Source organism: Oncorhynchus kisutch, unplaced genomic scaffold (genome assembly GCF_002021735.2).
Source record: "Oncorhynchus kisutch isolate 150728-3 unplaced genomic scaffold, Okis_V2 scaffold4032, whole genome shotgun sequence".
In the NCBI taxonomy this organism is placed as follows: Eukaryota; Metazoa; Chordata; class Actinopteri; order Salmoniformes; family Salmonidae; genus Oncorhynchus; species Oncorhynchus kisutch.
In genome coordinates this window covers 25,326-39,052 of record NW_022265977.1, presented here as the reverse complement: position 1 = coordinate 39,052, position 13,727 = coordinate 25,326, and the positions used below count along the sequence as shown (strand labels likewise).

At 44.4% G+C, this 13,727-nt stretch overlaps 1 protein-coding gene across 10 annotated transcripts; it reads left to right on the top strand.

The window, feature by feature from the left end:
• Positions 1 to 1,098: 1,098 nt before the first annotated feature.
• Positions 1,099 to 13,057, top strand: LOC109884554 (Fc receptor-like protein 3). 10 transcript variants are annotated; one of them, XM_031821912.1, is made up of 13 exons: positions 1,099 to 1,368; positions 1,448 to 1,474; positions 1,577 to 1,748; positions 2,832 to 3,007; positions 5,429 to 5,615; positions 5,891 to 5,997; positions 7,999 to 8,271; positions 9,821 to 10,111; positions 10,795 to 10,896; positions 11,619 to 11,649; positions 11,747 to 11,824; positions 12,032 to 12,097; positions 12,589 to 13,057. In XM_031821912.1, exons 1-12 carry the CDS (start codon positions 1,332 to 1,334, stop codon positions 12,066 to 12,068), a joined length of 1,518 nt encoding a protein of 505 aa, XP_031677772.1. In that variant the 5' UTR covers positions 1,099 to 1,331; the 3' UTR covers positions 12,069 to 12,097; positions 12,589 to 13,057. The 10 variants fall into 10 exon arrangements, 5 of the variants coding, with proteins under 5 accessions (XP_031677772.1, XP_031677771.1, XP_031677774.1 ...); XR_004209537.1 differs by having other exon boundaries at positions 1,103 to 1,368; positions 9,821 to 10,094; XR_004209536.1 differs by having other exon boundaries at positions 1,104 to 1,368; positions 9,821 to 10,094; positions 11,747 to 11,786.
• The last annotated feature ends 670 nt before the right edge of the window (positions 13,058 to 13,727 follow it).

The following is a 13,727-nucleotide window of genomic DNA, read 5'->3' as shown; positions in this document are numbered from 1 at the left end:
GTGAAGATGCACCACATACTTGTGAAAATGCACCACATACTTGTGAAAATGCACCACATACTTGTGAAAATGCACCACATACTTGTGAAAATGCACCACATACTTGTGAAGATGCACCACATACTTGTGAAAATGCACCACATACTTGTGAAAATGCACCACATACTTGTGAAAATGCACCACATACTTGTGAAAATGCACCACATACTTGTGAAAATGCACCACATACTTGTGAAAATGCACCACATACTTGTGAAAATGCACCACATACTTGTGAAAATGCACCAAAGTGAAGAAAATGAAGACTGTAAATTGTCTTTTCGAATGTTTTATGACTTTTAATGGAGGATTTGTTGTCAATACTGAAACAATACAAAATGTTATGCTACATCTCATGTGTTAATAAAGACATGTGAAGCATGTTGTGTTTTTGTGGAACTGCTGTTGGAGAGAAGGGGTATAAGGGAGGGGCACGGTGTATAGTACTATCAGTTCTGTGTTGGAGAGAGGGGGTATAAGGGAGGGGCACGGTGTATAGTACTATCAGTTCTGTGTTGGAGAGAGGGGGTATAAGGGAGGGGCGCGGTGTATAGTACTATCAGTTCTGTGTTGGAGAGAAGGGGTATAAGGGAGGGGCACGGTGTATAGTACTATCAGTTCTGTGCACGTGTGTGTGTGTCTGGTGTGTGTGTGTGTGTGTCTGGTGTGTGTGTGTGTGTCTGGTGTGTGTGTGTGTGTGTGTGTCTGGTGTGTGTGTGTGTGTGTGTGTGTGTCTGGTGTGTGTGTGTGTGTGTGTGTGTGTGTGTGTGTGTGTGTGTGTGTGTGTGTGTGTGTGTGTGTGTGTGTGTGTGTGTGTGTCTGGTGTGTGTGTGTGTGTGTGTGTCTGGTGTGTGTGTGTGTGTGTGTGTGTGTCTGGTGTGTGTGTGTGTGTGTGTGTGTGTGTGTGTGTGTGTGTGTGTGTGTGTGTGTGTGTGTGTGTGTGTGTGTGTGTGTGTCTCTGCTGGGTGTGTATGGAGTGTGTGTCTGGTGTGTGTAGTGGGGCGTGTAGGTTACTAGGTCCTAACCTTTCTTTCTGTTATTTTTATCGGCCCCCACATTCTGCTCTCTCTCGCTCTATCTCTCTGTCTCCACCATTCATTCACTCTCACCACCCTCCATAACCACTAACCCCTCCAACCACTAACTGCAGTACACACACACACACACACACAACAAATGTAAACACATTCAAACCTTTACACACACACGGATGCAAGTCCATATCTGCTTCTTCAGTCAAAAACAAACTTCCAGTCAAATTGGGTTTTGTGGATACGGAGGAAGGAGAGAAGATGACTACGCTCAGAACAACAGTAGTAGTTTTACTGGGTGAGTCCTGCGGTACTTATGGCTTTCAGATGATTCTTTTATAGAACACCAACAGTCTTCTTTTTCTTCTTCTCTGAAGGTTTCTACACCTTCTGCCAGGAGTCAAGTAAGTTTTGTGCCAATTTCATAGTTGTGCGTGTGCGTGTGTGTGTGTATGTTTCTGAGTGTGTCTGACTGTGTTGTGTACCCCCTGTTCCCCCCGTCCCAGGAGCCTCAGTCCAAGGAGCCTCAGTCCCAGGAGCCTCAGTCCCAGGAGCCTCAGTCCTAGGCAGACCGTTGCTGTACGGCCCCTCAACAGCCCTAGAGAAGACTGTAGAAGAATTCCAGTGTGAAGTTCTGCGTTACCCTAAAGAAGAGTCCATCCTCTACCAGCTATTCAGGTGGGTGTTGCTGTATTGTAGGGAATTCAGGGGTAGCCCTGACCGAGACTCAAACAACTGTCAACCCAAAACCTTAGTTGTTACGCCAAAAGATCCTTTTCCGAACCTCTTGACCAGCTTGCTAAGTGTTTGGTTAAGATTGCTACAATATCTACCTCAAGACCCTAAGTACTGTAGATCTGAAAGGAGGTGTTGTCAATATTTATTTATTTATTTATTTTACCTTTATTTAACCAGGTAGGCAAGTTGAGAACAAGTTCTCATTTACAATTGCGACCTGGCATATGAATATGAATGTATCAGTAGGCAAGTAGGCTAATCCAATGCAATCCAATCCAATCCAATGCAGTGCCTAGGGGGTAGGGTTCTAGGGGTCAATTTGAAACTCACATGAGACAAGACCTTAAAGAAGCACAATGCAGAAATCGCTCCGCCATTTCCTGGTTGTTAAAATTCGAATAGTTTGCCTAATTTCAGTTTATGTGGCAAAACCAACATGTATAGTGTAGAGAATCATTGTAGCCTAAACCGCGGTGAAAGATCTTTTCCATAACCAGTATAGTATTTTCAGCTGTTGGAAGTTGGTGTACAAAACTGAAAGTAAAAGATGCATAAACAAAACTTACGAACGGGAAGCATAGAAATAGCACACATAGAACAGATCTACCGCTTCTGAGACAGGCTTTTAATGAGGATTACAGATCTATAACTCACATTTCTATGTGCATTTGGTTGGGTCACGCCTCAAAAAGTTACATATTGCAGCTTTAAGTTTCTACAGAGCCCTGTCAATAGAATGCCATGTAAACAACACAATAAAATATACATTTTACCACTGTTACAGTGCCTTGCGAAAGTATTCGGCCCCCTTGAACTTTGCGACCTTTTGCCACATTTCAGGCTTCAAACATAAAGATATAAAACTGTATTTTTTTGTGAAGAATCAACAACAAGTGGGACACAATCATGAAGTGGAACGACATTTATTGGATATTTCAAACTTTTTTAACAAATCAAAAACGGAAAAATTGGGCGTGCAAATTTTTTTTTTATGTATCCAATCCATTACTTATCTGTCCTCAGGGAAGGTGACCGGTCCAAGGCCTTAGGCTTCTACAGTGCTCTGTCTGGTGAGATGGCCAATTTCCCTCTGTACATCACTGCTTCCTATGAGGGCTACATGGTGTGTGTAGCCAGCGTCCAGAACAACACAGTAATACACCCCACCGTCAGTCCAAGACATCACCTCAGAGTAGTCGGTGAGTCGTAGACCCTGTATTAACACTTCTGTTTTGTCCTGGAAGAATGGCGCCAGAGGGGATGGCCGCCATTTTACGGGCTCCTAACCAGTTGTGTGTTTTTCGCATTGTTTGTAACTTATTTTGTACATAATGTTGATGCTACTGTCTCTTATGACCGAAAATAGCTTCTGGATATAAGAACAGTGATTATAAGAACAGTGACCTCAAACTGGACAAAGATTATTTTCTCTAATGAGTCTGAAGCGAAAGATATAATGTTTCTCCCAGACAAGGCTCAAATCCCCTTCATTCGCAGGAAGAAAATAAGGAAATACAGGGGGCGGAGATCAGGGTCCGATCAGAGAATTTGTCGGTGACCCGCCTCTACCATCTGTTCTATTAGCCAACGTGCAATCACTGGAGTATAAACTGGAAAAGCTCCGTTTGAGACTATCCTTCAAATGAGACATTAAAAACATGTTTCACTAAGAATGACGACACGGATAATATACAGTTGTCTTGGTTTTTCGTGCATCGGCAGGACAGAACAGCTACGTCTGGTAAGACGAGGGGTGGGGGTGTGTGTCTATTTGTCAATAACAGCTGGGGCGCGATGTCTAATATTAAGGTAACCTCACTGTATTGCTGGAGTAGAGTACCTCATGATACACTGTAGACCACACCATCTACCAAGAGAGTTTTCAGCTATATTTTTCGTAGACGTCTATTTACCACCACAAACTGACGCTGGCACTAAGACCGCACTCAGCGAGCTGTATAAGTCCACTCAGCGAGCTGTATAAGGCCACTCAGCGAGCTGTATAAGGCCACTCAGCGAGCTGTATAAGGCCACTAAACGAGCTGTATAAGTCCACTCAGCGAGCTGTATAAGGCCACTCAGTGAGCTGTATAAGTCCACTCAGCGAGCTGTATAAGGCCACTCAACGAGCTGTATAAGGCCACTCAGAGAGCTGTATAAGGCCATTCAACGAGCTGTATAAGGCCACTCAGCGAGCTGTATAAGGCCACTCAGCGAGCTGTATAAGGCCACTCAGCGAGCTGTGAAGTGGCGCTCCTAGCGGCCGGGGATTTTAACAGACAATTAAATCTCTTTTACATCATTTCTGCCAGCATGTCACATGTGCAACCAGAGGGAAAAAACTCTAGACCACAGACTGTCCTTAATAGGCTGAGAGAGGCTGGACTGAGGGCTTGTAGGCCTGTTGTAAGGCAGGTCCTCACCAGACATCACCGGCAACAACATCGCCTATGGGCACAAACCCACCGTCGCTGGACCAGACAGGACTGGCAAAAAGTGCTCTTCACTGACGAGACGCGGTTTTGTTTATTGTCGAAGGAATGAGAGTTACACCGAGGCCTGTACTCTGGAGTGGGATCGATTTGGAGGTGGAGGGTCCGTCATGGTCTGGGGCGGTGTGTCACAGCATCATCGAACTGAGCTTGTTGTCATTGCAGGCAATCTCAAAGCTGTGCGTTACAGGGAAGACATCCTCCTCCCTCATGTGGTACCCTTCCTGCAGGCTCATCCTGACATGACCCCCTCAGCATGACAATGCCACCAGCCATACTGCTCGTTCTGTGCATGATTTCCTGCAAGACAGGAATGTCAGTGTTCTGCCATGGCCAGCGAAGAGCCCAGATCGCCATCCCATTGAGCACGTCTGGGACCTGTTGGATCGGAGGGTGAGGGCTAGGGCCATTCCCCCCAGAAATATCCGGGAACTTGCAGGTGCCTTGGTGGAAGAGTGGGGTAACATCTCACAGTAAGACCTAGCAAATCTGGTGCAGTCCATGAGGAGGAGATGCACTGCAGTATTTAATGCAGCTGGTGGCCACACCAGATACTGACTGTTACTTTTGATTTTGACCCCCTCTTTGTTCAGGGACACATTATTCCATTTCTGTTAGTCACATGTCTGTGGAACTTGTTCAGTTTATGTCTCAGTTGTTGAACCTTATGTTCATACAAATATTTACACGTTTAGTTTGCTGAAAATAAACGCAGTTGACAGAGAGGACGTTTCTTTCTTTGCTGCATTTACAATGTCTTCATAGAACTACAATTTCCTCATAGAACTAGAATGTACTCATAGAACTAGAATGTACTCATAGAACTAGAATGTACTCATAGAACTAGAATGTACTCATAGAACTAGAATGTACTCATAGAACTAGAATGTACTCATAGAACTAGAATGTACTCATAGAACTAGAATGTCCTCAGATAAATTAAAATGTACTCATAGAACTAGAATGTACTCATAGAATTTGAATGTCTTTATACAATTACAATGTCTTAATAGAACTAAAATGTTTTCACAGATCTAAAATGCCCTCCTAGAATTAGAACACAACATTATCAGTTTCTATGGTGCTGAGAATGGTTCTACTGCATGGTTGTATTGTGTTCTCCCACAGACCCAGTCAACGGTGCAGAGGTTGTAGTCCAATCAGGGTCTGTGGAGTTCTACGAAGGGAAGCCACTGTCCCTACGTTGTAACATCGCCAAAGGGAACCACGTCTCCTACCAGTGGCTGGTGGATGGGAAGCCCCTCCCCCTGTCTCCTTTACACAATCAGACACAGGAACAACTCTTCATCTACAGGTACTGTATTGTGGATGGTCCGTTATTACTGGTCTGTGTGGTCTGTCTGTCTTGTGTTTGTCTTTCAGAGGTTCATTTTTGCCCACTTGAAGATGCATCTTAGATCAGGGGTGCATTGGATATGCAAACAACTGAAGAGAACTGATATATTTATTGACAAATACACCATTCCAGTCACATAGATCTTCGTCAATTTTTTATTATTTAACTTCTTATATGTGAAAACTCACTGGAAATATTGTTGCCGATATCTGTATTTGTATGCACTACTACAGGATGGTGCCCCAGGACAGCGGGGAGTACACCTGTGTTGCTACCAACCAACTCAACATCACCAAGGTCTACTCCTCCAGGAGCACTGCCAAGGTCATCAAGGTCAAAGGTCAGAGGTCAGGGGTCATTTGTATCATATAATTATGGAGTAGGGTGAAGTTGCCCCTAGATGCTGATCTTGAGTCAGTTTTGCATTTTCCACATTAATGCTTAAGGCTTGGGGGAGGGGAAGCTGATCCTAAATCTATACCTAGGGTGTACTCATAGAGATAGATAGAGGGCACTAGTGCCACAAAAAAAAACGTTTTAACACGGGTAGCAACATAGAGGGATTTCACCATTTTGAATTAGTCAACTGGGTGGGACTTCCTATGGGTTAAGGAAGGATCACATAATTCCATCCTGGTCATCAGGAGGGAACAGCCAATGAATTATGCTTGTGAACAAACATTCCATAACTGCAGGTGACAGTAAATCACCAACCTTGGCTTTATATCTGTTCAAACAACACACTCTAGGTGGCGGTATGCACCATTTCAGTTTGTTTACCAACTCGTAGAATTAGTAGAGGAAGAAAATGGACTACTTCAAAATGGAGATGCTCTCAATGGTGCTGCCCATGCTCTCACAGATGTCATAATGGGACAGATACAAAGAAGAGTCCTCTATAATTTTTTATGGCAGTGGTTCTCAACCTTCTTGGTTACTTTACCACTAACTGAATTTAGCTCTGCCCGTAGTACCCCTCATGTGCATTTTACCAGCAGGCCTGCGGTCTCATCAGACTTCTCAAGTACCCCCTGTGGGTAGGCCAAGTACCCCCAGCGGTCCTAGTACCCCTGGTTGGGAACCACTGTTCTATGGGGAAACTTCACCCTGGATCTAGAATAAGGGTGGCATGAGCAGACCAACTGGCACGTGTCCTCACTGACATTTTCAACCTCTCCCTGACCTAGTCTGTAATACCTACATGTTTCCAGTACAAAAAAGTAAGCACTCAGTATGGTAAGTTGCTCTGGATAAGAACCTCTGCTAAATGACAAAAAATGTAAACATAGACTGACCAGGTGAATCCAGGTGAAAGCTATGATCCCTTATTGATGTCACCTGTTAAATCCACTTCAATCAGTGTAGATGAAGGGGAGGAGACAGGTTAAAAATTAAGGGGAGGAGTCAGGTTAAAGATGAAGGGAAGGAGACAGGTTAAAGATGAAGGGGAGGAGACAGGTTAAAGATGAAGGGAAGGAGACAGGTTAAAGATGAAGGGGAGGAGACAGGTTAAAGATGAAGGGGAGGAGACAGGTTAAAGATGAAGGGGAGGAGACAGGTTAAAGATGAAGGGGAGGAGACGGGTTAAAGACCCCCTTTCTGAAGTTGATGTTTTTATTGAAGAACACAGACGCAAAACATTCTACCCTGTTATTTCCCTTCAGAATGTGTTTACCTAAGTATAGAGGCAGGTAGCCTAGTGGTTAGAGTGTAGAGGAGGCAGGTAGCCTAGTGGTTAGAGTGTAGAGGAGGCAGGTAGCCTAGTGGTTAGAGTGTAGAGGAGGCAGGTAGCCTAGTGGTTAGAGTGTAGAGGAGGCAGGTAGCCTAGTGGTTAGAGTGTAGAGGAGGCAGGTAGCCTAGTTGTTAGAGTGTTGGGCCAGTAACAGAAAGGTCACTGGTTTGAATCTCTGAGCCGACTGGGTCAAAAATCTGTCTGTGCCCTTGAGCAAGGCACTTAACCCTAAATGCTCCTGTTAGTTGCTCTGGATAAGAGTGTCTGCTGAAATGTAAAATGATAGCCAGTATGCACATATCTAAGTCTTACCAAACTGTATTTTTCTCTGTTAGAAAAGAGGTGTTTCCCTGAAGGGGGTTGTTTTCCTCCAAGTTGCCCTATCTCTCTTGTCTAGGGCAGGAGTTTTCCCTGGTCAGGTCCAGCGGTCAGGAAAACTCCACACTGCGTATTTCTCAAAGCTCCTGACAGCTGAAGTGGATTCTGTCATAAGTCTGTCACATGTTCATAGTGAAGTGAAGTCAGTGGGTTGTATTCAATCAAACCCTGTATTCAGATGATATCTTGTTCAAAACTCTCTCTCTCCATCCATCCTCTCCTCTCTTTCAGAGCTCGTGTCTGAACCAGACCTCCTCTTCCTGGTACTGAAGGAAAGAGACGGGACCTACTTTGCCCTCGTCACGTGTCAATCACTCACGGGGTCTCCGCCCATCACCTTCTCCCTCTACAGCAGGTCAGAGTTCATTAGCACAGAGACGGTTGACGAGCGATCCGCCACGTTCTCTATTCCAGTGGTTCTAGATCTCCACATGGGCTTTCTACAGTGTCAGGCGCAGAACGGAGACAGGGTGGTGTACGGTCAGTGGACGGCCATGCACGTTGGTAAGTCTGTCTGTCTCGCTGTCTGTCTGTCTCTTTGTCCGACAGTCTGTTTCAAGCAAATTATTTTACCTATAGTTCTGTTCTCAGCACTCAAGACCCACTGGACTTATCACCCACTGGACTTATCACCCACTGGACGTATCACCCACTGGACTTATCACCCCTGGACTTATCACCCCTGGACTTATCACCACTAGACTTATCACCACTAGACTTATCGCCCACTGGACTTATCGCCACTAGACTTATCACCACTGGACTTATCACCACTTGACCTATCACCCACTGGACTTATCACCCACTGGACTTTTCACCCCTGGACTTATCACCACTTGACTTATCACCACTAGACGTATCACCCACTGGACTTATCACCCACCAGACTTATCACCCACTGGACTTATTCCCCACTGGACTTATCACCCACTGGACTTATCACACACTAGACTTATCACCCACTGGACTTATCACCCACTGGACTTATCACCCACTAGACTTATCACCCACTGGACTTATCACCCGCTGGACTTATCACCCACTAGACTTATCACCCACTGTACCTATCACCCGCTGGACTTATCACCCACTAGACTTATCACCCACTGGACTTATCACCCACTGGACTTATCACCCACTAGACTTATCACCCACTGGACTTATCACCCGCTGGACTTATCACCCACTAGACTTATCACCCACTGTACTTATCACCCGCTGGACTTATCACCCACTAGACTTATCACCCACTAGACTTATCACCCACTGTACTTATCACCCACTAGACCTATCACCCACTGCACTTATCACCCACTGGACTTATCACCACTAGACTTATCACCACTAGATGTATCACCCACTGGACTTATCACCCACCAGACTTATCACCCACTGGACTTATTCCCCACTGGACTTATCACCCACTGGACTTATCACACACTAGACTTATCACCCACTGGACTTATCACCCACTGGACTTATCACCCACTAGACTTATCACCCACTGGACTTATCACCCGCTGGACTTATCGCCCACTAGACTTATCACCCACTGTACTTATCACCCACTAGACCTATCACCCACTGCACTTATCACCCACTGGACTTATCACCCCTGGACTTATCACCACTAGACTTATCACCACTAGACGTATCACCCACTGGACTTATCACCCACCAGACGTATCACCCACTGGACTTATTCCCCACTGGACTTATCACCCACTGGACTTATCACACACTAGACTTATCACCCACTGGACTTATCACCCACTGGACTTATCACCCACTGGACTTATCACCCACTAGACTTATTACCCACTGTACTTATCACCCACTAGACTTATCACCCACTAGACTTATCACCCACTGTACTTATACATTCTCATACATTGAAACTCATCATTTCATGTTTGGATCCCAAATGGCATCCTTTTCCCCTACAGAGTGAAAATGTTTTCGCTCTGGTCAAAAGTAGTGCACAAAAGTAGTGCACTATGTGGGGAATAGGGTGCCATTTGTGTCGCTGAGTATATCCCCCCCCCCCCCCCAGTTCCAGTAGGTGGAGCTGTGACGATGCACTACGACAACGACGTGGGAGAAAAGTTCTCCATTGTGGGCCTGAGGTTCTACTGTTCCGTGGAGAGGGGAACCTTTCCCCAGTACCGCTGGTTCCTCAACGGAACTGTTCTAGAAGGCCGTGGAGAGTTCTACTGGGTGGAGCAATCCATTTTGTTGTTATCTGTGGGGAGGAGCAGTGCCGGAACGTACCATTGTGAGGTGTCTGACAGCTTTGATGGCACTACGGTGATCAGCAGTGAGGCGAGGTACATCGATAAAGAAGGTTTGGTCTGAGATTAGTCTTTGCTTTTTCTTAAATATATTTTGATTGGATAGAGAGAGATAGCTGACAGAGCAGTGGGCCAGATTCAAACCCATGCTGGCAGCGGTACATAGAGGCCAGATTCAAACCCATGCTGGCAGCGGTACATTGTACAAATGCTCCAGACACAGAGGCTTAGACCACTGGACCATCCCAGGCATGACAGTCCTTGTGTGGGTAGAATGTGTCATGTTAACCTCACTCCTCTCTCCTCTCCATCCCAGGCATGACAGTCCTTGTGTGGGTAGAATGTGTCATGTTAACCTCACTCATCTCTCCTCTCCATCCCAGGCATGACAGTCCTTGTGTAGGCAGAATGTGTAATGTTAACCTCACTCCTCTCTCCTCTCCATCCCAGGCATGACAGTCCTTGTGTAGGCAGAATGTGTCATGTTAACCTCACTCCTCTCTCCTCTCCATCCCAGGCATGACAGTCCTTGTGTAGGCAGAATGTGTAATGTTAACCTCACTCCTCTCTCCTCTCCATCCCAGGCATGACAGTCCTTGTTTGACTGAGTGTGTGTGAATCTTACAGACACATGGCTCTACATAAGGTCAATGGGTTGTATGTAGTTCAATCAAAGCCTGTATTTAGATGTTTGAAGTTGTTTTTGTTTGTTTACCTCTTCTTCTTCCTCTGCCAGTGTTGAACCACCTCCCTACCACGGTGGTGGCTGTTGTGTTCGGCTGTTTCCTCTTCCTAGTTACCTTGGTGACCACCTGTTGTTTCATTGGTCTGCTGTACCGTGAGTGTACACTACTTATTCTCCACTCTCTCGCTCCTCTCTCTCTTTTCAGTTTGTCTCTCACACTCCTCTCTCTCTTTCAGTTTGTCTCTCTGTCTCTCTCTCTTCAGTTTGTCTCTCACACTCCTCTCTCTTTTCAGTTTGTCTCTCTGTCTCTCTCTCTTTTCAGTTTGTCTCTCTGTCTCTCTCTCTCCTCTCTCTTTTCAGTTTGTCTCTCTGTCTCTCTCTCTTTTCAGTTTGTCTCTCTGTCTCTCTCTCTTTTCAGTTTGTCTCTCTCTCTCTTTTCAGTTTCTCGCTGTCTCTCTCTCTCTTCAGTTTGTCTCGCTGTCTCTCTCTCTTTCAGTTTGTCTCTCTGTCTCTCTCTCTTTTCAGTTTGTCTCTCTGTCTCTCTCTCTCCTCTCTCTTTTCAGTTTGTCTCTCTGTCTCTCTCTCTTTTCAGTTTGTCTCTCTGTCTCTCTCTCTTTTCAGTTTGTCTCTCTGTCTCTCTCTCTTTTCAGTTTGTCTCGCTGTCTCTCTCTCTTTTCAGTTTGTCTCGCTGTCTCTCTCTCTTTTCAGTTTGTCTCGCTGTCTCTCTCTCCTCACTCTTTTCAGTTTGTCTCTGTCTCTCTCTCCTCTCTCTCTTTCAGTTTGTCTCTCACTCCTCTCTCTCTCTTTTCAGTTTGTCTCTGTCTCTCTCTCTTTTCAGTTTGTCTCTCTAACCCTGTTGCCTGTTTTCCCCACAGAGAAAAGACAGTGTCTTGTTGAAAAGTCTATGTAAGTGAATTTACTTCCCATAACAACCTCAGCCCTGAGATCTCACCTGTTTCCCAGTGGCCAGATATTCATCCCCGTATTCCTCCATCTCCTACAGGCTGGATCTCAAGTTGGGTCTGGAGATGCACAACATAATGGTGACTGATGATGATGATGAAGAGTTCCTTGCATTATGGTGGCCGAGAATGATAAAAAAGTTATTGTGTGTGTGTGTGTGTGTGTGTGTGTGTGTGTGTGTGTGTGTGTGTGTGTGTGTGTGTGTGTGTGTGTGTGTGTGTGTGTGTGTGTGTGTGTGGAAAGATAATAAGTACATACTTCACATTCAAGTTCATTTCGAACTTCCCCACAGAGTGTAACATATTCCCCTTTTCTCCCGACGAAGGATGAAGAGGAATACATGGAGGATGACGGAGTGGTGAGAGCAGCCAGGATCGTTGACTCAGATCAGGTAATGTAGCCTCAATCAATCAATGAATCAACTAACTGATCATTCAATCAATCAATCAACTAACCCATCAATCAATCAACCAATCAATCAACTAACTGGTCAATCAATCAATTAATCACCTAACTGATCAATCAATCAATTAATCAACTAACTGATCAATCAATCAACTAACCCATCAATCAATCAACCAATCAATCAACTAACTGATCAATCAATCAATTAATCAACTAACTGATCAATCAATCAATTAATCAACTAACTGATCAATCAATTAATCAACTAACTGATCAATCAATCAATCAATTAATCAACTAACTGATCAATCAATCAATCAATTAATCAACTAACTGATCAATCAATCAATTAATCAGCTAACCCATCAATCAATCAACCAATCAATCTATTAATCCATCCATCCACCATGAATCAGTTAACCAATTAATCAATCAATAAATGAACCAATCAATCAGACTGACGTCACTGATCCACAGGAGGAAGTAGAATCGACAGACGAGTGGCTGCAGCTACTCCAGGAACTGAAGAACACCTTGGAGGATGAAATTCCACAAAATAACTTTTGAATTCTACAACCATCTAAAAAGAAGCGATTCCTACACATTCCATCACAAAGCCCTCCCCTACAGAGAGATGAACCCAGAGCAGAGGTACCTCAGCCAGCTGGTTCTGGGGCTCTGTTCACAAACACAAACAGACTCCACAGAGTCCCAGAACAGCAACACAATTAGACCCAACCAAGTTATGAGGAAGCAAAAAGATAACTATGTGACATACTGGAAATAATCACCCCAAAAAACTGAGCAAACTAGAATGCTATTTGGCCCTAAACAGAGAGTACACAGTGGCAGATTACCTGACCACTGTGACTGACCCAAAATGATGTACAGACTCAGTGAGCATAGCCTTGCTATTGAGAAAGGTAGGCAGGCAGACCTGGCTCTCGAGAGAAGACAGGCTATGTGCACACTGCCCACAAAATGAGGTGGAAACTGAGCTGCACTTCCTAACCTCCTGCCAAATGTATGACCATATTAGAGACACGTATTTCCCTCAGATTACACAGATCCACAAAGAATTTGAAAACAAAAAAAACCCATTGATAAACTCCCATATCTTCTAGGTGAAATACCAGTGTGTGATCACAGCAGCAAGATGTGTGGCCCGTTGCCATGAGAAAAGGGCAGCCAGTGGAGCACAAACAACATTGTAAATACAACCTGTACTTGTGTTCATTTATCTTCCCCTACTATTCGTACTACAACTATTTGCACGTTGCTAAAACATTGTACATAGCTGATAATATAACACTTGAAATGTATTTTTCAAACCTTTGTGACTGCAATGTTTACTGTTCATTTCTAATAGTTTTTTATTCATATTGTTTTGTCTTCTCGCTTTTGTTTGTTGTTTATATCACTTGCTTTGGCAATGTAAACACATGTATTCCATGCAAATAAAATTGAAACGGAATTAATGAGAGAGAGAGAGAGACAACTGAATACAATGAACAATTAGGGAGATGTACATTGCTACAAGACAGACAAATGAAATATATTTTTGTTGAATAAAAGTGGATAGATAATTATGACTTCTTCTGTCTGCTACGTCACAA